The following is a 20,878-nucleotide window of genomic DNA, read 5'->3' as shown; positions in this document are numbered from 1 at the left end:
TGCCATTTCCACAATTAAGAGACTAAGCCACCATGGAAAATCACTTAGCCTTGCGCCTAACATTATCAAAGAAACCATTTTAGAAATGTGCCACAATTTATGAGTATCAGTGAAGTTTGCCACCTTCACATGGGTTCAACCCCTCCCCAAATCCGGCTCTGCATCACTTGAGCATCTTACAGCTTAGTAAAGACTGACATGAGAATCCCAGGCCGATAGCAAACTGTATTCTTCAAGTAGCGGTAGTGAACTATGATTTCCCTTACAGTAAATTAACGTGAATCCGACATCTAGAGCGTTACATTCATATCCCACTTCTTCTTACATTTTGCCATGTTTCTTTTCCTTAGGAAGCCAATAACCCAAGTTCACACTTTACAATGGAGAGCTTGACCATGACGACCTTCAACCTGTTTATTGCCGGGACTGGAACGACTTCTTCCACCATCCGCTGGGCCATTAAATTCATGTTGGAATATCCAGAAATCCAGAGTATGTAATAGCAATATTGCTACCTTTGATCTTCCTTTTTACGGTGTTGAAATAGTTTATTTGCTTTTTTATTGCAGAAAAGGTACAGGCCGAAATAGATCATGTTATTGGCTCGGAGAAATGGCCTTCCTTAGAGCATCGCGTGTCTCTGCCATATACCGACGCCGTGATCCACGAGGTGCAGCGATACGCCAGCATCGTTCCCAATGGTCTTCCCCATTCTGCCTTGAATGATATAAAATTTAAAGGATACACAATACCAAAGGTAAAGATGATCCACCAGTTTCCAACTTTCTGCTCACCTACATCCAGCCCATTATCAGGAAGTAGGAGACTATTGGAATAATATATGACCTACAGGATCAGACTACAAAGAGTTTCTTTGTTGTCTGTTACCATGGAGATACATACATTTGCATAGGAGGTGTATAACCAAATGGTAGAACATCTTAATTCAACACTTATAGTAAATTTACCTATTTTTTTAGATGCAGTGGGACAAAAAAAAAAAAAATGGCTGCAAAGGCCAAGGAATAGGTCATCAATATGTGATCAACGGTGGTCCGACACTTTGCACCTCCATCGATCAGCTATTGGCAGTTCCCACTGCTGTCAGATGTAACAGTGTATGGTGTTGATCATTGTATAGTGGCCGTTCTTGGCTCCAATCAAAGTGAATGTGATCCAAGCTGCAGTAACAGATAACGGTCACTACGTGGTGCACAGAGCTGAGCTGCTCCAGAGCCCACATCCGCAGCTACAAACAGCTGATCGGTGGGGATCAACCAACGATCTGATATTCATGGTAAAATAGGTCATCAATTTATGTCAACCGTTCATTTAATTAAAGCCTCTGTGTCTGCAAACATGTTTTTTTTTTGTAGGACACTCAAATTATTACATTTTTACACTCTGCTCTGTACGACAAAAAATACTGGGATAAACCTGAAGTGTTCAACCCTGATCGTTTCCTAGATGAGAACGGGAAATTTGTGAAGAATGATGCTCACATCCCGTTTGGAGCAGGTAAAGTAACTAATTTGTACTTCAAAGGGAAATTCACCTATAATGCGTATCTGTCAGGTTGGCCATTACCACTTTTGTGCCACTAAGAGGTTATCCTTACTTTCTAGACCCTCATACACATTAGAATTAAGTCGGCAGAACACACTGATTATGTACTGTGTATGGGGGACCCTTCTAATAACCCTAATAATAATCTCTTCAGGAGATCAAGCTCAGGCATGCTGAATTTAAATGCCAGATCCTTTTTATTTTCAGGGAAGATAAGCAGATACCACAGGTGTTTGGCAGCAGCTTTCTCCCTTTTCCCAATTGAAAACACATGAATGCTCAACAGAGTTGAGCACTAATATGTATGCGAGAGTCGGAAAAGACAGAATCTTATCATGTATACAGGGAGCTCCCCCTAGTGGTGGCTGCAAACAGATTCTTATCACGTTAATCTGTATACAGGGGGATCCACCTAGTGGTGGCAGCAGACAGAATCTGATCATGTATCTCTGTATACGGGGAGCTCCCCCTAGTGGTGGCTGTAGACAGACAGAATCTGTTCATGTATTTCAGTATGCAGTGAGCTCCCCCTATTGGTTGCTGGAGACAGAATCTCTGATCATGTATCTCTGTATTCAGGAAGCTCCACCTAGTGGTGGCTAGACAGAATTTCATCATGTATCTCTGTACATAGGGATCTCCCCCTTGTGGTGTCTGCAGACAAACAGAATTTTATCATGTATCTGTGTATACAGGGAGCTCCCCCTAGTGGTGGCTGCAGACAGAATCTGTTCACGTATCTTTGTATACAGGAAGCTCCGTCTAGTGATGGCTACAGACAGAATATGATCATGTATCCCTGCATGCTAACTAAAAACAATCCCTTTAAAAAAGTTGCACGTCATGTTGGATTCTAACAAAGTACTTTTCTTGCAGGTAAAAGGTCATGTATTGGCGAAGCTTTAGCAAAAACTGAGATTTTCATCTATTTGGTCAGTTTTCTGCAAAAATTCAACTTGAAATTTCCACCGGGGGAACGAGGACCGATTGGTTTAATTCAGGGAGGGACCCGTGATCCGGAGACTTTTAACATCTGTGCTGAATGGCGCCATTAAGCCCTGAAATGCTTTTAAAGCTGTGTGAAGTCAGATGCCAAATAATACTCCAAAAACTAAAGAAATGATTAGAAAGGGACATTTTTTTATATTTCATTCCATGTTGATTTTAGTAATGTGGCCATTTAATCTCTTCAAATTGCCTTTGGGTAGAGTTAAAAGGGGTTGTCCTCTTTTAGAAAACTTTTCCCTGCAAGCACAGTTAGCTGGGCCCATGGAGAGTAAATAAAAAATGACAGGCAAATGTTTTCTAAAATAAGACAACCTCTTTTAGATTTTACATGAATATAATGAATATTTTTTTATATATTTTTTAATTGTTGTAATTTTTTTCTCTATATATGGACATTTATATGTGTTTTAAATTAATTATTTTTTAGTGATTTGTTGTTAGAACTTTTTGTACAATGATTGGTGGGGGCACGCAGACTCATCCCATGATGCTTTGCTCTATATAACTATACAAATCACTTTCCCACAATGAAAATATATACATATATATTATTCATGTGCCAATTTCCATACCAGCAGCCCATGCCAAAGCCTTCCATAAGAAAAGATACTAAACTTGAGTATTACTTGTCACAAGTAATAACATATATAAATATATTACTTGTGACAAGTGGATGTAGCTACCCTATAAGAAAGACCCTTTGCCAAGCCCTGCTACAAGACACGGTTGAAAAGCCAAACTAAAACCATTATTAAGTTTAGTATCATCTCTTATGGATGGCTTTGGCATGGGCTGATGGTATGGAAATGGGCACATGAATGCACAAGTAGTGAAAGTTTGTTGAAAAGTTTTCTGACTTTCGTCACCTGTTGGGTTATCCAGACACTCCTGATTGAAGCCAAAAGGCTGGGTCGATTGAAAGCCCGAGGTGCAGAAGAGTTGTAGGATTGGTGGTCCTGGGCTGGCCGATCTCGCTAAGTGTTGGGAAAGAGAAAGGCATTTTTCGAGATACTCTTTTGGAGTAGTGTTTAAGAGTACTCCAAAAATGGCGCTTGTGAAAAGCTTTGACCAAATATCAACTTCCAACGCATCCATAGCAAACTATATTTTCATGTATTTCATCAAAATTATTAGTTTTCTATTAAATAAAATATATATAATACTGATTGTGTCATTTATAGTAATTTTCATGGAAAAAAGTAGGCAGAAAATGGACAAGAATCACTTATGATTGGAAATGAGGATGGGGTAAAGCATAGAAAGGCTCACTTACAGAAGTGCCTATTTAGCAGTGCCACATGTCATCAATACATTCGACAATGTAATATTTACATAAGAAAAGGTTTGCAGAAACGATAAATCAGATAATTATTGATTGTGTTTTTGATTAATTAGTTTTGTTTAGCTGCTTCGCTTATTAGACTAAGCGATTATTGCACTTGACCAACTTTTGCTTCCTAAATGTAAAATTGTACAAATTTTGAAATAGTGTTCCTTAAAGTTTTCTGACGATTTTTCTGCTGCAGAGTCTGTGCAACTCCCTCACATAGCTGGCTGCCTTGCTGAATATTGCACAGATCCAACAGCCCACTGGTCTCAGCCAAGTTGACTCTCTACTCTCCCTCCATTCTCGCAGTGTTAGGTTGAACTCGCAAGCAATGCTTGGACCAGCTGAGGGTAAGAAGAGGAGGAAGAGTGACTCACATTGGCTGTGTAAAGAGATAATATAGCACTTCATAGTGGCAGGGAGTGAGAAAACACATTATCTGTAAATGCAGTAATGAAGAGATCCATTATTAGCCATAGGAGGTAAAATCAGTCCTAGAATGAGGGTGCTGAAACATCAGAGCTAGTGAAAGAGCAGTGAGCTGTACTTCACATTTAACATGCAATACTGGGGAGGGACACGCACGAGAAAAGTAAAAATGAAAAATGTGGGTGGGGAATAAAATAAAAAGGTGGTAAGGACAAAAGAAAAAGGTGAGAAAGACAAATAAAAAAAGTTGGGGGACAAGAGGGAAAAAAAAATCAATGGAGACGAGAAAAAGAAAAATGCAGGAAACACCTGAAAAAAAGGACGCAGGGGAGACACAAAAAAAATGGCTAGAAGACCAGACAAAAAGAATGGCTATGTGCCCACGTTGCGGACCTGAAGCATATTTTTTACGCTTCTCCCTGGCGGGAAAATCGCATGCGGATATTACATGCGGTTTTCCCGCCAGGTAGAAGCGTTTGTGAGGCGTCTTTGCATGCATTTCCGCATGCGGGTTATCAAGCACTTCTCCAAGCATCACTTGGAAAAGTGCTTGACAACTTGTTCAGAATGGTAAAAAATAAAAAAATAAACTTTATACTCACCTTCAGATGCATTCTCTGCCCCGTCCGGAGGCTTGAGCGGCTCACGCTGTTGTGTGCAGGACCTGCGGTGACGTCATTGAGTCATGTGGTGGGTCACATGACTCAATGACGTGGCAGGTCCTTCAGACAACAGCGCGACGGAGGGAAAACATCAGAAGATAAGTATAAACTTTATTTTATTCTTTTTTTTACAGGTTCTTTGGTACCCAGGTCTGGATGAGAGTCTCCTCTCATCCAGACTTGGGTACCATCCGCACATTGATTCCGCAGCGCTTCCGCAAAATTAATGAACATGCTGCGGATTTTTGACCGCAACATATACGCTGCGGAAAAATCCGCAGCATGGGCATTGACATTGCGGAATGCCATTGGGGACCATGGGGTGCGGATATACATGCGTTTTTCAAGCGTTTACACTGCGGAAATTCCGCAGCATATACGCTTGAAAAACGCTACGTGGGCACACAGCCTAAGTCAGGGCAAATGAGAAAAAAGAAAGAGTTAGGGTATGTGCACACGATGCAGAAATGAAGCAGAAAATTTCTGCATCTCCCTGGCAGAAAAAACGCATGCAGATTGTGCACGCGTTTTTCCTGCAGAATACATGCGGATCCACATGCAGATTCACATGCGTTTCCGCATGCAGATTGACAAGCGCTTTCCAGGCGATTTTAGCATCACCTGGAAAGTGCTTGACAACTAGGTCACACTATATAAATCCATGCAAACAGCATGGATTTATATAGTGTGACCCGAGAGAGTGTATATACTTACCTCCGATGGCCCGCGCTGTCCTGCTTTACAAAGTTCCCGGCTGCCGGCAACTTTGAATTGAAAGACCTGCCGACGTCAGCGTCACGTGACCCGTCACATGACTCTGACGTCAGCGCAGGTCCTACAACTCACTGCAAGTGCCGGGAACCAAGCGGGAGCGCTGCGCAGGCCGCCCGAAGGTAAGAATACATTTATTTTTTATTTTATTCTTTTTTTACAGCTTTTTTAATGGTACCTGGGTGTGGATGAGACTCTCCTCTCCTCCACACTCGGGTACCATCCGCATATTAGAACGCGCCAATAGCGCAAGTACAGATGCTGTCTTGCGGAATTGGCGCATTCTAATGCAAGTCAATGGCGGCGAAATCGCCGCGTTTCCGCAAAATTAATTGACATGCTGCGGATTTTTGACCGCAGCGTTCACGCTGCGGAAAAATCCGCATCATGGGCACAGCACATGCGGATTTCCATTGGGTAACATTGCTGCCCTTCTACCATGCGTTTTTCATGCGTTTCCGCGGCGTTTTTGCAGTTGCGTAAGGCTGAGTTCACACGATGCGTATTTCATGCGTTTCTGCGGCGTTTTTGCAGTTGCGTAAACGCCGCGGAAACGCATGAAAAACGCATGGTAGAAGGGCAGCAATGTTACCCAATGGAAATCCGCATGTGCTGTGCCCATGATGCGGATTTTTCCGCAGCGTGAACGCTGCGGTCAAAAATCCGCAGCATGTCAATTAATTCTGTGGAAACGCGGCGATTTCGCCGCCATTGACTTGCATTAGAACGCGCCAATTCTGTAAGACAGCATCTGTACTTGCGCTATTGGCGCGTTCTAATATGCGGATGGTACCCGAGTGTGGAGGAGAGGAGAGTCTCATCCACACCCAGGTACCATTAAAAAAGCTGTAAAAAAAGAATAAAATAAAAAATAAATGTATTCTTACCTTCGGGCGGCCCGCGCAGCGCTCCCGCTTGGTTCCCGGCACTTGCAGTGAGTTGTAGGACCTGCGCTGACGTCAGAGTCATGTGACGGGTCACGTGACGCTGACGTCGGCAGGTCTTTCAATTCAAAGTTGCCGGCAGCCGGGAACTTTGTAAAGCAGGACAGCGCGGGCCATCGGAGGTAAGTATATACACTCTCTCGGGTCACACTATATAAATCCATGCTGTTTGCATGGATTTATATAGTGTGACCTAGTTGTCAAGCACTTTCCAGGTGATGCTAAAATCGCCTGGAAAGCGCTTGTCAATCTGCATGCGGAAACGCATGTGAATCTGCATGTGGATCCGCATGTATTCTGCAGGAAAAACGCATGCACAATCTGCATGCGTTTTTTCTGCCAGGGAGATGCAGAAATGATGCAGAAATTTTCTGCTTCATTTCTGCATCGTGTGCACATACCCTAAGGAGGACAAGAGGAAAAATAGGAAACTGGTAAAGGAGTCAAGCAAAAAAGAAAAAGGCAGGATACAAGAAAATGAAAAAGGCAAAGGAGACAGGAGAGAGGCAGGAGAGGCATTAAGTCTGCGTTCACACATTGCGTATTTCCCTGCATTTTTTTACGCGTGCATATTTTCCTGCTTTTTTTACCTGCGTTTTTTTATGCAGGTAAAAAAAGCACCTCCATTCACACACTGCGTTTTTTTACGGAGGTGCAGGAGAAAATGAAGTGTGAGGAGCATGGACACCTGTATGTAATGTAATGTATGTGTATGTATGTATGTATGTAATGTAATGTATGTGTCTATGTGTCCTGTGTGTGAGTGTCCCCCTAGCAGTGTATGTACAGACAGCTTCTGGCTACAGTACATACACTGCTTTAAAAGAAAAAAACTATGGATACTCACCTATCCGATGGATGGGAGAGGCGTCCGGTCCGGTCCCGTCCCGCGGCTTCCAGCATCTGCCGTGAAGCGATCAGCTGACTGTCACGTGACCAGCTTGTAAATCAGCTGACCGGAAGCCGGTAAGCTACAGTCACCTGATCGCTTCACCGGCAGATGCTGGAAGCGGCGGGACCGGACGCCTCTCCCATCCATCGGATAGGTGAGTATCCATAGTTTCTCCTGCGCCTCCATAAAAAAGCGCTGGAATTACGCAGTGTGTGAACACCGCTGCGTAATTCCATCGCTTATAATGGGCACAATAGGAGAAAGCGCGGGACGCAGCTGCGTAAAGAATTGACATGCCAATTCTTTATGCAGCTGTGCTTTCGCGCTGCGTAAAATCAGTGTCTGAACGGCAAAGTGAATTTCCCATTCACTTAGCTGGCAGACACAAGGCACATTGCGTATTTTTGCGCGCGCTTTTTCAAAATACGCAATGTGTGAACGCAGCCTAAGAGAGGGGACAAATGTACAGACAATAGGTCAAAGAGAAAAGAAGGAAACTAAAAAGAAGGGAAGGGTACACAGGAATTCAGAGAATAATGAAGGGAGGGAGAATGGGGCATAGATAGGACACGGGAGACCAAACAAAATTGCAGTGAGAATAACTGGATACAGAGGCATGGCTAGACACGCAGGTGAGGGAAGGGTGAAATTTCAGAGTCTGCCCCTAACCAGGTAACCATGTTTACAACTATGGTGGTGCACCCCAATTGTGGGCATAGGGGAACCTCAGCAGATGACAGCGCTGTTACTGAAAATGAATCTCTATACAAAGACCAACACTGATAAAATTGGCATATGGTGACCATATAGAGGTAGATAGATACCAGTGCTGCAGTGCATGTAAGAGATTACAGCAGTTATATATAGTGACTTACAGCTAATGTTCTTTCTTATGGAGTCGTTCACTTTTCCCATCTTTTCCATCTGGCCCAGACCGACATGACGACTTCTTCCAGCCACAATTCATCTGCAGAACGTACAACAAAGACAGATTTGACTTATCACATTTCTAGCACTGTCCCCATTTTTTCCCAACCTGGACAAACTCCTCATCCTGCTGATACCCCAATACTGAGCCGCTGTTCCATTATTTGTCCCTGTTACTGGACCTGCTGTGTGCCACACAGCAGGCACTCTGTGCCTTCTAGAGGGTAAAATTGCCCACTAGAAAATATTAATACCCTGTACAAGTGCCCTAGAGAACAGTGCCCACTAAAAAGAAATAATGCTTTCTTTGCACCTCTGTTGGTCACAATAAAATGAGTGCCCCTACAACAATAATGCTTCTTAAGTGCCTACTTAACATTTAATAATGTACCGTGTCTCCAATGTACAGTAATAATGTCCACTGAGTCTCCCTATGTGTACAGCTCCCATATACACCGCATGATGAATCCACAGCTCTGCTATGCAAAATATAATGCCCCCACAGCTCCCCTATACACAGTATGACGCACCCAAAGATCCCCTATACATAGTGTGATGGGTCCACAACTCCCCTTGACACAGTATAATGGCCCCCACAGTAGTCTCCATACTATATGATGGTCCCCACACTAGTCTCTACACTGTATGATGGCCCTCACCGTAATCCCCACAATGTGTGATGGCCCATATAGTAGCCCCTATACACTATGATGGCCCCACAGTAGTCTCCACACTATATTATGGCCTCCAAAGTAGTCCCCACACTGTATGATGGCCCCCACAGTAGTCTACACACTGTGTGACTGACCTCACAGTAGTCCTCACGCCATAATATGGCATCCACAGTAGTGCCCATACTGTATGATGGCCCCCACAGTAGTCTCCACACTTTATGATAGCCCCATAGTAATCTCCACACTGTATTATGGCACCAACACTATATGATGGTCTCCAATGTAGTCTCCACACTGTATGATGGACCTCACAGTAGTCCCCAAGCTATATTATGACCTCCACAGTAGTCCTCACACTGTATGATGACCTCACAGTAGTCCCCAAGCTATATTATGGCCTCCACAGTAGTTCCCACACTGTATGATGGCCCCACAGTCCCCCTACAAGTATTAAAATAAAAAATCATACACTCACCTGAGCCTGGATACTGGCGAGTCCACTGGCAGACAGTGGCAAGACGTTAGCAAGACCCTGTGCGTCATCCTACCGTTCTGTAGACCGTAGAATGGAGAGCGGTAGTGAAGGGAGAATACACCTCCTGCACTACTGATATAACTGCATACTGTACCTCTCCGATAGCTATGTTACTACTAGATAGAAATGATCATATCTATATGTATCTTTCTATACATTGTTACATAGGCTCAAAAAAGACATACTGTAGGTCCATCAACTTAGGCATCTCTCAATTAAATATACAGTATTTAGCGGTAGATTATTTACAACCCACAATGCCATTTCTTATGGCAAAAGCATCTAGCCCCTTTTTTAAATCTTGATATAGTATCTGCCATTACTACCTCCTGCGGTCAGGCATTCCACAGTCTAACTGCTCTAAAGCCCCCGTCTCACATAGCGAGATCGCTAGCGAGATCGCTGCTGTGTCACGGTTTTGGTGACGCAACAGCGACCTCACCAGCGATGTCGCTATGTGTGACACTTTGCAGCGATCAGGCCCCTGCTGTGAGGTCGCTGATCGCTGCAAAGTGTCCTGGACCATTTTTTGGTCGTTGCCCTCCCGCTGGTCAGCACACATCGCTGGGCGTGACCAGCGGGAGCAGCGATCAGGCTGGTAACCATAATAAACTTCGGGTTACTAGGGGCACACACGCACCTAGTAACCCGTAGTTTATCATGGTTACGAGCCTGCTAAAGTGAGCGGTAACCTCCCGCTCACTGTAGCAGAGTGGTAACGATGGTAAACATCGGGTTACTAGGTGCGCGTGTGCCCCTAGTAACCCGATGTTTATCATGGTTATGAGCCTGCTAAAGTGAGCGGTAACCTCCCGCTCACTGCAGCAGAGTGGTAACCATGGTAAACATCGGGTTACTAGGTGCGCGTGTGCCCCTAGTAACCCGATGTTTATCATGGTTACCAGCCTGCTAAAGTGAGCGGTAACCTCCCGCTCACTGTAGCAGAGTGGTAACCATGGTAAACAACGGGTTCTTTCCACGATGTCGCTGCTCCCCTGATCGTTGGTGAGCCTGCCTGTTTGACAGCTCACCAGCGACCACATAGCGACGCAGCAACGATCCCTGACAGGTCATATCGTTGTCGGGATCGTTGCAGCGTCGCTAAGTGTGACGGGGCCTTTACTGTAAAGAACTCTTTCCTATTTAGCTGCCGGAATCGATTTCCTCCACATGTAATGAATGCCCCCTAGTCCTTTTGTAAAGTTTTTGGAAGGAATAAAGATGTGCAATCTATCTACCTATCCTTCCTATCGCCATTATTCTCTATTACCTTACCTGTTTGTATGTAGCAAGGTGCTGTACTTAGTATAACACCTGTGACTATATAAGAGGAATGACAACACCATGAATCAGCTGCTGCTCTACTACAATACTTACAGCACTTGCTCGGGCAGGGTGCCTATTGTAGGATAATTAAAGTATTCGCGGTCTCCTTGGAGCCGTCAACAATAGGGTGAAAAATCTGCAAACAGCAGCTGCCCAGAGATTGAATCTGACATTACCAGCTAGCTCCGGGAGCTGATTTATTAAGCAAAATGGGCACCAATCAACTCTGGGCCTTATCATAGCAAATGCCATGCCAAGTTTTTTTCGTGTTTATAATTATCATACACTTTTTGATCCTTTGGTTGGACCATGAAAACCATGGAGATATCAGAGCTGAAGCTGCAATATGCCCCAGATCTACGCTGCGAGAACCAGTCACCACGAATGCCACTTTGCCAAGTATGTGAGACATGCGTACTGGCCACCAAGCTTGCCCTCACCAAAGAAGTTTTTACAAGGGCTGGGCACTATGCTCAAAGAAAGTTTCTATTTGGGGTCATCATGAGATTCAAGAGCCTGGACTTGCTGGTCTATATGGAGAAAGTGCTGGAGCCAGCTCTGGGCAAGGATTTTACTTACAGCCGGTCACGGATCAACCCCAGCCTGGCGCAAGATTTCAGTACCAGCGGCTCAAACCGCGCACTGAACAAGCATGTGTTGCGCCAGTTTATGACGGAAACTTGGGAATGGTTCAGGAATGGATCCTATTGGACCAAAGCAAATTATGCTCTGCTTCTGCTACAGATGTGCAGTGCCAACCTGCTGCAAAGTGCTGCCAACCTAATCCATGTACTCATTGCCAAGGAAGCAGGTAATCAACCTTGCAGGTCCATGTAGAGGAGAGGCAATCATGTTTACAGAAAACGGTAAAATTAAACATTATTAAAGGTGTTCTATAACCATTAAAATAAGATAAGACAATCCCCTTTAACAAAACGAGTGTTTTCGCCATATTTTTCTGAGAATTAAAAAAAAAAAAAATTGTAAATATGTGTCGAAATACAAAGTAAGAACTCAGCCATAGTAGGTGACATAATTAGGAAGCCATTAGATTTGCTTAACAAAAATAAAAATACCTTTTGTAACTTGATCTAAAAGCAATGAAAAGTGATCGTGCTCCCTACCTATAACCCGTGACTTTTCAGCTCCGTCAGAGCTTCAGGAAATTGCTTTATAAATCTTTAATCCGTTGCTCTATGTAGACCTGGTTTCACTTGACTTTCTCTTGGCTCTCTGCTCGTCTAATAATGCCGGTTATTGATTCTCTGGAAGGGGAACCTTCCCGAGAACCTTGTGAGGAACGTGGCGATGATCCTGTAGGCACAGGAACTGAAACCAAAGACTGGCAGGCGGCTACTGTTGTCTATAGGTGGCATTAAAGGGAATCTGTCACCAGGTTTTTGCTATGTAATCTGAGAGCAGTATGACGTAAGAGGCAGAAATCCTGATTACAGGGATGTGTCACTTATTGGGCTTTGTTTTGCTTTATCAATACAATCGTTTTGTCAGCAGGAGTATATCACTACAGGACTAGGTGCAGAGGCATAGCTAGAGTCCTATGGACCCCAATGTAAAATTTGAACTGGGGCTCCTACCAGGATGTTGGTCAGATGTATGTGCCCCTTTCATAATGTCCTACTTCCTGGCTCTTATCCTGTAATGTCTCCCGGACTGTAGTAATGTCTCATGGGCTCTTTATTTCATAATATCCCCCATTCTGGGCCCCTTCCTAGTATATTGTCCCCCATACTGGTCCCCTTTTTGTTGTTATGTTCCCCATCCTAGGCCCCTGTTTGTTTTAATGTCCACCATCCTGGGCCCCTTCCTGTAATAAGGTCCACCATCCTGGGCCCCTTCCTGTAATAAGGTCCCCCATCCTGGGCCCCTTCCTGTAATAAGGTCCCCCATCCTGGGCCCCTTCCTGTAATAAAGTACCCCATCCTGGGCCTCTTCTTATAATAATGTCATTCATCCCAAGCCTCTTCCTGTAATAAAGTACCCCATCCTGGGCCCCTTCCTGTAATAATGTCTCTCATCCCGGGCCCCTTTCTGTAATAATGTCCCCCATCCTGGTCCCCTTTTTGTTGAAATGTCCCCCATCCTAGTCCCCTGTTTGTATTAATATCCCCCGTCCTGGGCCCCTTCCTGTAATAATATCCCTCATCCTGGGCCCCTCCCTGTAAGAATGTCCCTCTTCCTGGGCCCGTTCCTATAATAAAGTCCCCCATCCTCGGCCCCTTCTTGTAATAATGTCCCCCATCCTCGGCCCTTTCCTGTAATAATGTTCCTCATCCTAGGTCCATTCCTGTAATAATGTCCTTCATCCTGGGCCCTTTCCCTTAATAATGTTCCTCATCCGGAACCCCTTCCTGTAATAAAGTCCTCCATCCTCGGACCCTTCCTGTAATAATGTCCTCCATCCTGGGCCCTTTCCTGTAGTAAAGTCCTCCATACTTAGCCCCCTCCTGTAATAATGTCCCCCATCCTGGGCTCTTTCCTGTAATAATGTCCCTCACCCTTGGCCCCTTCCTGTAATAATGTCCTCCATCCTGGGCTCTTTCCTGTAATAATGTCCCTCACCCTTGGCCCCTTTCTGTAATAATGTCCCCCATCCTGGGCCACTTATTGTAATAATGTCCCCCATCTAGACCCCTTTCTGTAATAAGGTCCCCCATCCTGTAATAATGTTCCCCATCCTGGACCCCTTCCTGTAATGAGGTCCCCCATCCTGGGCCCCTTTCTGTAATAAGGTCCCCCATTCTGGGCCCCTTTCTGTAATAAGGTCCCCCATTCTGGGCCCCTTTCTGTAATAAGGTCCCCCATTCTGGGCCCCTTTCTGTAATAAGGTCCCCCATTCTGGGCCCCTTCCTGTAATAATGTCCTCCATTCTGGGCCCCTTCATGTAATGAGGTCCCCCATCCTGAGCCTTTTCCTGTAATAAGGTCCCCCATCCTGGGCTCTTTCCTGTAATAATGTTCCCCATCTTGGGCCCCTTCCTGTTATAATGTCTCCATCCTGGGCCCTTTCCTGTTATAACGTCTCCATCCTGGGCCCTTTCCTGTAATAAGGACCCCCATCCTGGGCCCCTTCCTGTAATAATGTCCCCCATCCTGGGCTCTTTCCTGTAATAATGTCCCTCATCCTTGGCCCCTTCCCGTAATAATGTCCTCCATCCTGGGCTCTTTCCTGTAATAATGTCCCTCACCCTTGGCCCATTTCTGTAATAATGTCCCCCATCCTGGGCCACTTATTGTAATAATGTCCCCCATCTAGACCCCTTTCTGTAATAAGGTCCCCCATCCTGGGCCCCTTCCTGTAATGAGGTCCCCCATCCTGGGCCCCTTTCTGTAATAAGGTCCCCCATTCTGGGCCCCTTCCTGTAATAATGTCCTCCATTCTGGGCCCCTTCATGTAATGAGGTCCCCCATCCTGAGCCTTTTCCTGTAATAAGGTCCCCCATCCTGGGCTCTTTCCTGTAATAATGTTCCCCATCTTGGGCCCCTTCCTGTTATAATGTCTCCATCCTGGGCCCTTTCCTGTTATAACGTCTCCATCCTGGGCCCTTTCCTGTAATAAGGACCCCCATCCTGGGCCCCTTCCTGTAATAATGTCCCCCATCCTGGGCCCCTTCCTGTAATAAGGTCCCCCATCCTGGGCCCCTTCCCGTTATAAAGTGCCTGATCCCGGGCCCCTTCCTGTAATAATGTCCCCCATCCTGGGCCCCTTCCTGTAATAAGATCCCCCGTCCCAGGCCTCTTCCTGTAATAATGTTCCCTCTCCTGAAACACATTTAAACACAAAAAAATAAACGATTCTTCTTACCTTTCCTCGTTCCAGTAGCGAGCAGAGTCCTCTTCCTTTTCCATAGCCAGCGCAGGTGGGCAGGCAGCAAAAGGCAGTGATGTCATGTGTTGCCCACAATGGGCAAGCCAATGTCAGCTGCCAACCTCTGATAGCTCGGCGGCCAATATAGCAGGGGGCTCGTGGGAAGACACAAATTCAGCTGAGAACAGCACTGCCATTGGCAGGACCCGACTCCACAGGCCTGGCCACGCCCTCTTTGACCGTGATCATTACGCCCCTGAATGTTTCATGCCTCCTGGTCCAACCAAACTCCCACCACTGATTAGCAGCTTTCGGAAAGCTGCCAATCAGTGATGGGGCAGGATTGTACAGCTCAGCAGTCCGAGCTCTGCTAGATCTGCAGCAAAGAAAACTGTGATTGTATCACAACTGCTGCACCCAGTAAACTAAGTGACACATTGCTGGAATTAGGGTCTCTATCCTTACATCATGCTGCTGTCATATTACATAGCAAAAACCTGCTGACAGATTCCCTTTAAAGTGGTGACAGATTCCCTTTAAATTAGAACTCCAGCCAGAAGAGTTAATCTTGGTTGTTATTCCTGGTGATCTTTACCTCTACTGACCTTGCTTTCCATCTTCTTGACAACAGGAAATTACAGGGTTCGAACTAATAAGCCAACTGAAAAAAACCCAAAAGAACCAACCAGGCAGCACAATTCCCCTATCACACCTTCCTTTCCTCCTTTTGAGGTATTTTGCTTGTCCCAACTTTGTTGCCTCTCGCTTTCCTGGTGATTGATTCATAGAATTAAACCAATTCATAGACTCTCCCCTTTTCTCCAAGGGTTAAAGGGGTATTCCCAGACTTGAAAGCTATCTGATCACTAGGACAATTGGGTTTCTGCAGCCCTGTCTTGAAATTGTCGGACAGGAGTATGCTTGATCTACGGGACTTCTAGAAATAGCGGAGTGCTGTATTTGGCTTTCTCCGGAAGTCTCAAACAATAAATGGAGCGAGAGTTGAGTGTTTTTTGGAATCCAGAGCCACGCTCTCAGGATCACTGAGGGTTTCAGCAGTCAGATCCCCTAAGATCAGTAAGTTATCTTTTATCCTATAGATAGGGGCGAATTTTCAGTTTTGGGAATACCCCTATAGACTATAAAGTTCTCTTTGACTACAGCCACCATCAGATTATTTATTGGCCTGCCCGAACTATCGGCGTGTTTACACGCGGCGATGGTTATTCATTTGTTGGCTCATTGGCAGTAATGATGGCATCTGTCACCTGTAATTGACACATTTCTATATTTGATCTTCTAGAATTTCAGGAATCACGTGAGGAAAAATCCAAGCTGAAAGAATCAGGTAAAATACGAGACAGGACACAAGATGACCCGTCTCTTATGGTGGTGCCCACTTCCTTCCAGTCAACATCCGGTGTGAGGAAATACAAAGACTTCATCCGCTGCCTCCCGGTGCATCTCTCCAAAAAAATTCTAGGTACAAAACCAGCATTTCGGTAGCTTCCAGCCAGGGTTTGGTCTGCAGTCACTTTCCCTCTTTCCTTGTAGGATACGTGAAGAAGAAGCATCTCTACAGATGTCTCTTCGTGTCTCATCACTGGTGCTACCTGACAAGAGACCTTCTCCTGGACCTCGAAGCTGAGACCCTTGTGAGGAATGAGGCAATGATCCTGCAGGTACCGGAAAGAGAACTCTAACCACAAGTGTTCAATCTATTGATCTCCATCAATACTGGCTTTGCTAGTCTCTTGACAACAGGAAATTATAGGGTTGTCAGAGCTAATACCTCAACCCAAAAGAACCAACTAGACAGCACAATTTCACAAAAACATCTTCATTTGAGGAACTCCGCTGGCCCCAGGACTTTGGTACCTCTTGATTGTCCGGTAATGGAAGCACCATTGGAAAAGGAAACAAACATTAAAATATGTCTTCTATGGATAACAGTGGTAAAAGTCCATAATATGTACCAGGAAAATGAGGTAGCAGAGCCAAGCAGGTGAGCGCTCTGTAAAGGCAGTGTAGCAGAATCTGGCATTTCGTACAGAGAAGGTTGTCAGAAAAATATTTAAGATATCCAGGAATCGGTAGAGGTAAATTGCGGTGCTTGTTAAGAAGTAGTATCTAAGGTTCGGTAGCGGTAATGTAGCAGATACAAAGGCAGTAGTCAGGATAGTAGGAAATCCAAGATTCGGTAGTTGGTAATGTAGCACAGCATGGTATCTTATCCAGAGGCAGTTGTCAGAAGAGAAGTCAGCTAATCTAAGGTTTGGTAACGGTGGTGTAGCAGAGCTGGATATGTGGCTACAGAGACAGTTGTCAGTAAAGTAGTCAGGCAATCCAGTGTTTGGTAACAGTGATGTAGCAGAGCCGGTTATGTGGAGCAGCAGTAGTCAGAAAATCCAGGGTTTGGTAACAGTGATGTAGCATAGCTGGTTATGTGGTGCATTAGGAGTAATTGGGAAATCCAGGGTTTGGTAGCGGTAATGTAGCAGGGATGAATATGTGGTGCAGACAGACTAGTCAGGAAATCCAGGATCTGGTAAGAGTGATTTAGCAGAGCTGGTTATGTGGTGCAGACAGAGTAGTCGGGAAATCCAGTGTTTGGTAGTGGTAATGTAGCAGGGATGGATATGTACTATTGAGGCATTTGTCAAAAGAGTATTTAGGAAATGTAGGATTTCGTACTATCAATGTACCAGAGCTTGTTGCTTGGTAAAGAAGCAGCTATCAGGAGGATAATCAGGAAATGCATGGTTTGATAATAGTGATCTATCAGAGCCAAGATTGCGGGGAATGATCCAGGACAGTAGTCAGGAATAAAAATGGGTCACAACAACTGGATTCAAGTCTAATATCAGAGTATAGAGGTGACGTGTGCCACATCCCTGCCACTACGAGCCCTTTGGAGATCCTTTGCCACAATGGCCAGCTAGGAGAGACAGTACTGTACTGCCTGAATGACGCTTAGTGGCATCATTCACCATATCAGCAAGACTCTCCTGGATTTTATAATTTGCTGTCGAGCAGTCACAAGGGAGCAGGGTAGAAGTCTGACAACCTTATTGTCCATCACTTCTTGCTGTCAAGAGGAAAGACACAGGGAGAGTCAAAGGGGAGAAGGGTCTCTGCCGGTCTCTCCAGTTAAAGTTCGGGTCAGATCTAATGTTTTTTTAATTATTTTCCTTTGCTATGTATTTCTGACAGGGAACCTCATATAAGGGGGTGAGCGTTTCATATGCCAAAATCCAAGCAATACCGGTTCCGAAAGTTGGAGAAGATGGCAATGCTCTACCAAGACTTGAGAAGTACTACCAAGAAACAAAGGTGGGAATGGCTGGGGGGAGGACTGGTCACAGTCTGATGGCTGAAAGAAAATGGGCTCCCAGCAGCACAGAGTATTTCAGGACCTTTTGTGAGATGACAGACTGGGAGCTACATATTGTTAGAAGCATGGTCCCCAGCAGCACAGATTATTTCAGGAGGAATATGCAAATTTTGTGTGACAAACTGAATTACAGTACATTGTGGAAACAGCAATTTGCCCAGCAGCACTTAGTATTTCAGGAGAGGAGTTTTATGGTTTATGGGTGAGGAGTATTTCAGGAGAGGAGTGTGCTGACCTAGCAATGGATCACAGACTGAGATTGCATAGGGGAAGCTGCAGGGTCCCAGCAGGACAAAGTGTTTCAGGATAGCACTGTGCTGATCTTGTGGCTGCTGACAGACTGAGTGTTACGGACTCCAAAGAATAAGGTCCTCAGCGGCACAGAGCATTTCAGGAGAGCAGAGTGTGGATCTTGTGGGCGGATCACTCTGGAAGCAGCAAAGTCTCCTGCAGAACAGAGTATTTTAGCAAAGCCCTTGTTATTAAATTAGGTAATTATGGAGACACTGGAGGTGCTAAACTTTCTTTTCTGCAGCCTGGAGAAAGTTTGGAAGCAGCATATGTGGATGTAGAGACCTGTGCGGTGCCCTTGGAGGAAAGGAACCTCTTCTGCGGCTCATACAACGTCCTCATACTTACAGGACAGTAAGTGGCACCCTAGATATTAGACTGGCACCTCACCTGGGGTGCACAATAGTGTCCCTCAACTTTGTTAATTTTTTTGTTTTACCCTTTAGAGGTGACCCGTCCAGAGTAATCCATTTTGACGGGGGACGGTTGGTCGCCGTTGGCTCAAGAGATCGTAAAGTTAAGCTGTACGATATGGTGGACATGGCGCAGATCCCACGCCTTATTCAGGGACACGCCGGCAGCATCCGTGTGGTGCAGCTGTGCGAGGAAAGGGGCCTCGTGTTCAGCGGAGGCTTTGATCTCAGTATCAGGTATGACGAGCTAAGAGTTGACATGACATCCCTGGGCCGATAGGGGGCATATCATTGAGGGTGCGTCATCTACATGGCTGTGTTTTGTACTTTGGAAGCGGGGGCTGTCTGACTTGTGTAAAGGGGCTTGTCCAGCATGACTGATTTTTCTTAAGCCACTATCCCATGGCTCCACTACCTCTGTAATCATAAACTCAGTTCACTGCTATGCTCCCATGCTTTACACTGCATGTCTGCTCCATCAGAGCAAAGTTATGATGAGTGGTATTACGTTTATCATTTATTTATATAGCACCAATGATTCCATGGTGCTGTACATGAGTAGGGGTTACATACAAAATCACTTCAGTAACAAAAAACAATGATAGACTGGTACAGAGGGAGGAGGACCCTGCCCTTGCGGGCTTACATTCTGCAGGATGGTGGGGATGGAGACAGTGGGTTGGGGGGTTGCAGCAGCTCTGGTGGTGGTGAGGTGGCAGCTCTGGTGGTGGTGAGGCGGCAGCTCTGGTGGTGGTGAGGCGGCAGCGGGGTCATGGCAGGCTGTAAGTGACGCGCCCCCTGGGCCTGTGTTGTGCTGCTGTGCAGGGGGAATACCTGGAGCCGGATCGCTGGGGGTTGTAGTTCTCCGTGGCGGTGACCCGGTCCGTGCCCAGGGTGGTCAAACCAGTTGCAGTCTATTTGTATTGTAATAAGTGTCCGACTACGCCACCCGTGGATTGGGGTCAGTGGGGACCGCCGCTGCGCTGCAGACCGCTGAGGCTGATGTTGTTTGCGCAGCCGAGTATGGGATGACTCCCCAAGGGAGAAGTATTGCCTCAGGGCAGCTAATGTGGAAGATGATGGGAGTGATGGTCTGAGGGTCCCAGTGCTAATGGTGCAGGAGCGGCAAGGAATCACAGAGATGGGAGGTGCAGTTTAGGTTCTTTACTGATGGTACAAGGCAGACCCTCCCGGGAGTACTGGCTAGTATAAGGGGCCTGGTCAGTCTGCGAGCAAGCAGGAGTTCCCCTGGGCAGGTGGAGTTGTAGGCCTCCCCGTTTATCTGCACTCTTCCTGGCTACTTTGCTGTCAGCGGTTACAAGTAACCCACATCCCTGAGTATACCGTGTGGTGCTCACCCGTATGGCTGGTGACTTGGGGCCTTTTGTTAGCCTCCGCTCCTGGATGGCGGCGCTGGTCCCTTCTTTGTGACTGAGCCTCCGGGCTTCTATGGCCAGGGGACCTGGAATCCCCTGCTGGCTGGTTTCTGCTGCTGGGTGTATATCAGTCCCCACAGCCTCGGACTCCTGTGTCCGGCTTTAGTATCTTCGTCCAGGGTGAACTCTGCTCAGCTCCAGCCCCTGGACTTCTGCTACTGCTTCTACAGAGCTCCTGTTCTTGCTTTCCCTCTCCAGGCTCTGACTGCTCTGCTTGTTCTGCAGGCTCTGTCTGTCTGCAGCTTCACTCACTAATCCCGCCCCAGACCCAGTTTATAAGGGCAGATTCCTCCCCTCCCAGGTCTGGGTGGGCCGTGTTGCATGTTTAGGGCTCCTGACCAGAGAAACCTCCCACTTGCTCTCAGACATAATATCTCTATTACTGTGGCAACCAGACCCCTGGGGTGTCACATAAGCTTTCGTGAAGAGATGGATTTTCAGGTTCCATCTGAAGGATC

General features: G+C 45.9%; 2 protein-coding genes across 3 annotated transcripts in view; both read left to right on the top strand.

Annotated features, from left to right (window-relative positions):
- The window catches only part of LOC141272115 (cytochrome P450 2C20-like), a 34,075-nt gene extending 30,339 nt beyond the window's left edge, over positions 1–3,736 (top strand). Inside the window, exons 6-9 of the mRNA XM_073682435.1 lie at positions 351–492; positions 570–757; positions 1,377–1,518; positions 2,443–3,736. Of these exons, the coding sequence (XP_073538536.1) occupies positions 351–492; positions 570–757; positions 1,377–1,518; positions 2,443–2,621 (651 nt within the window). The 3' untranslated portion in view covers positions 2,622–3,736. The remainder of the gene's footprint in view (positions 1–350; positions 493–569; positions 758–1,376; positions 1,519–2,442) is intronic.
- Positions 3,737–11,167: 7,431 nt separating this feature from the next.
- The window catches only part of FBXW10B (F-box and WD repeat domain containing 10B), a 24,740-nt gene continuing 15,029 nt past the window's right edge, over positions 11,168–20,878 (top strand). For both annotated transcript variants that reach the window (XM_073682433.1, XM_073682434.1), the window contains exons 1-6: positions 11,168–11,872; positions 16,190–16,369; positions 16,441–16,568; positions 18,100–18,219; positions 18,816–18,925; positions 19,018–19,221. In XM_073682433.1, coding sequence (XP_073538534.1) covers positions 11,371–11,872; positions 16,190–16,369; positions 16,441–16,568; positions 18,100–18,219; positions 18,816–18,925; positions 19,018–19,221 — 1,244 coding nt within the window. In that variant the 5' untranslated portion in view covers positions 11,168–11,370. The remainder of the gene's footprint in view (positions 11,873–16,189; positions 16,370–16,440; positions 16,569–18,099; positions 18,220–18,815; positions 18,926–19,017; positions 19,222–20,878) is intronic.

The sequence above is a fragment of the Phyllobates terribilis genome, unplaced genomic scaffold, assembly GCF_046119375.1.
Source record: "Phyllobates terribilis strain yellow unplaced genomic scaffold, ASM4611937v1 Scaffold_5__5_contigs__length_657084704, whole genome shotgun sequence".
In the NCBI taxonomy this organism is placed as follows: domain Eukaryota; kingdom Metazoa; phylum Chordata; class Amphibia; order Anura; family Dendrobatidae; genus Phyllobates; species Phyllobates terribilis.
Note: the sequence above shows the minus strand (reverse complement) of the source record. Positions and strands in the feature narration are given on the sequence as shown.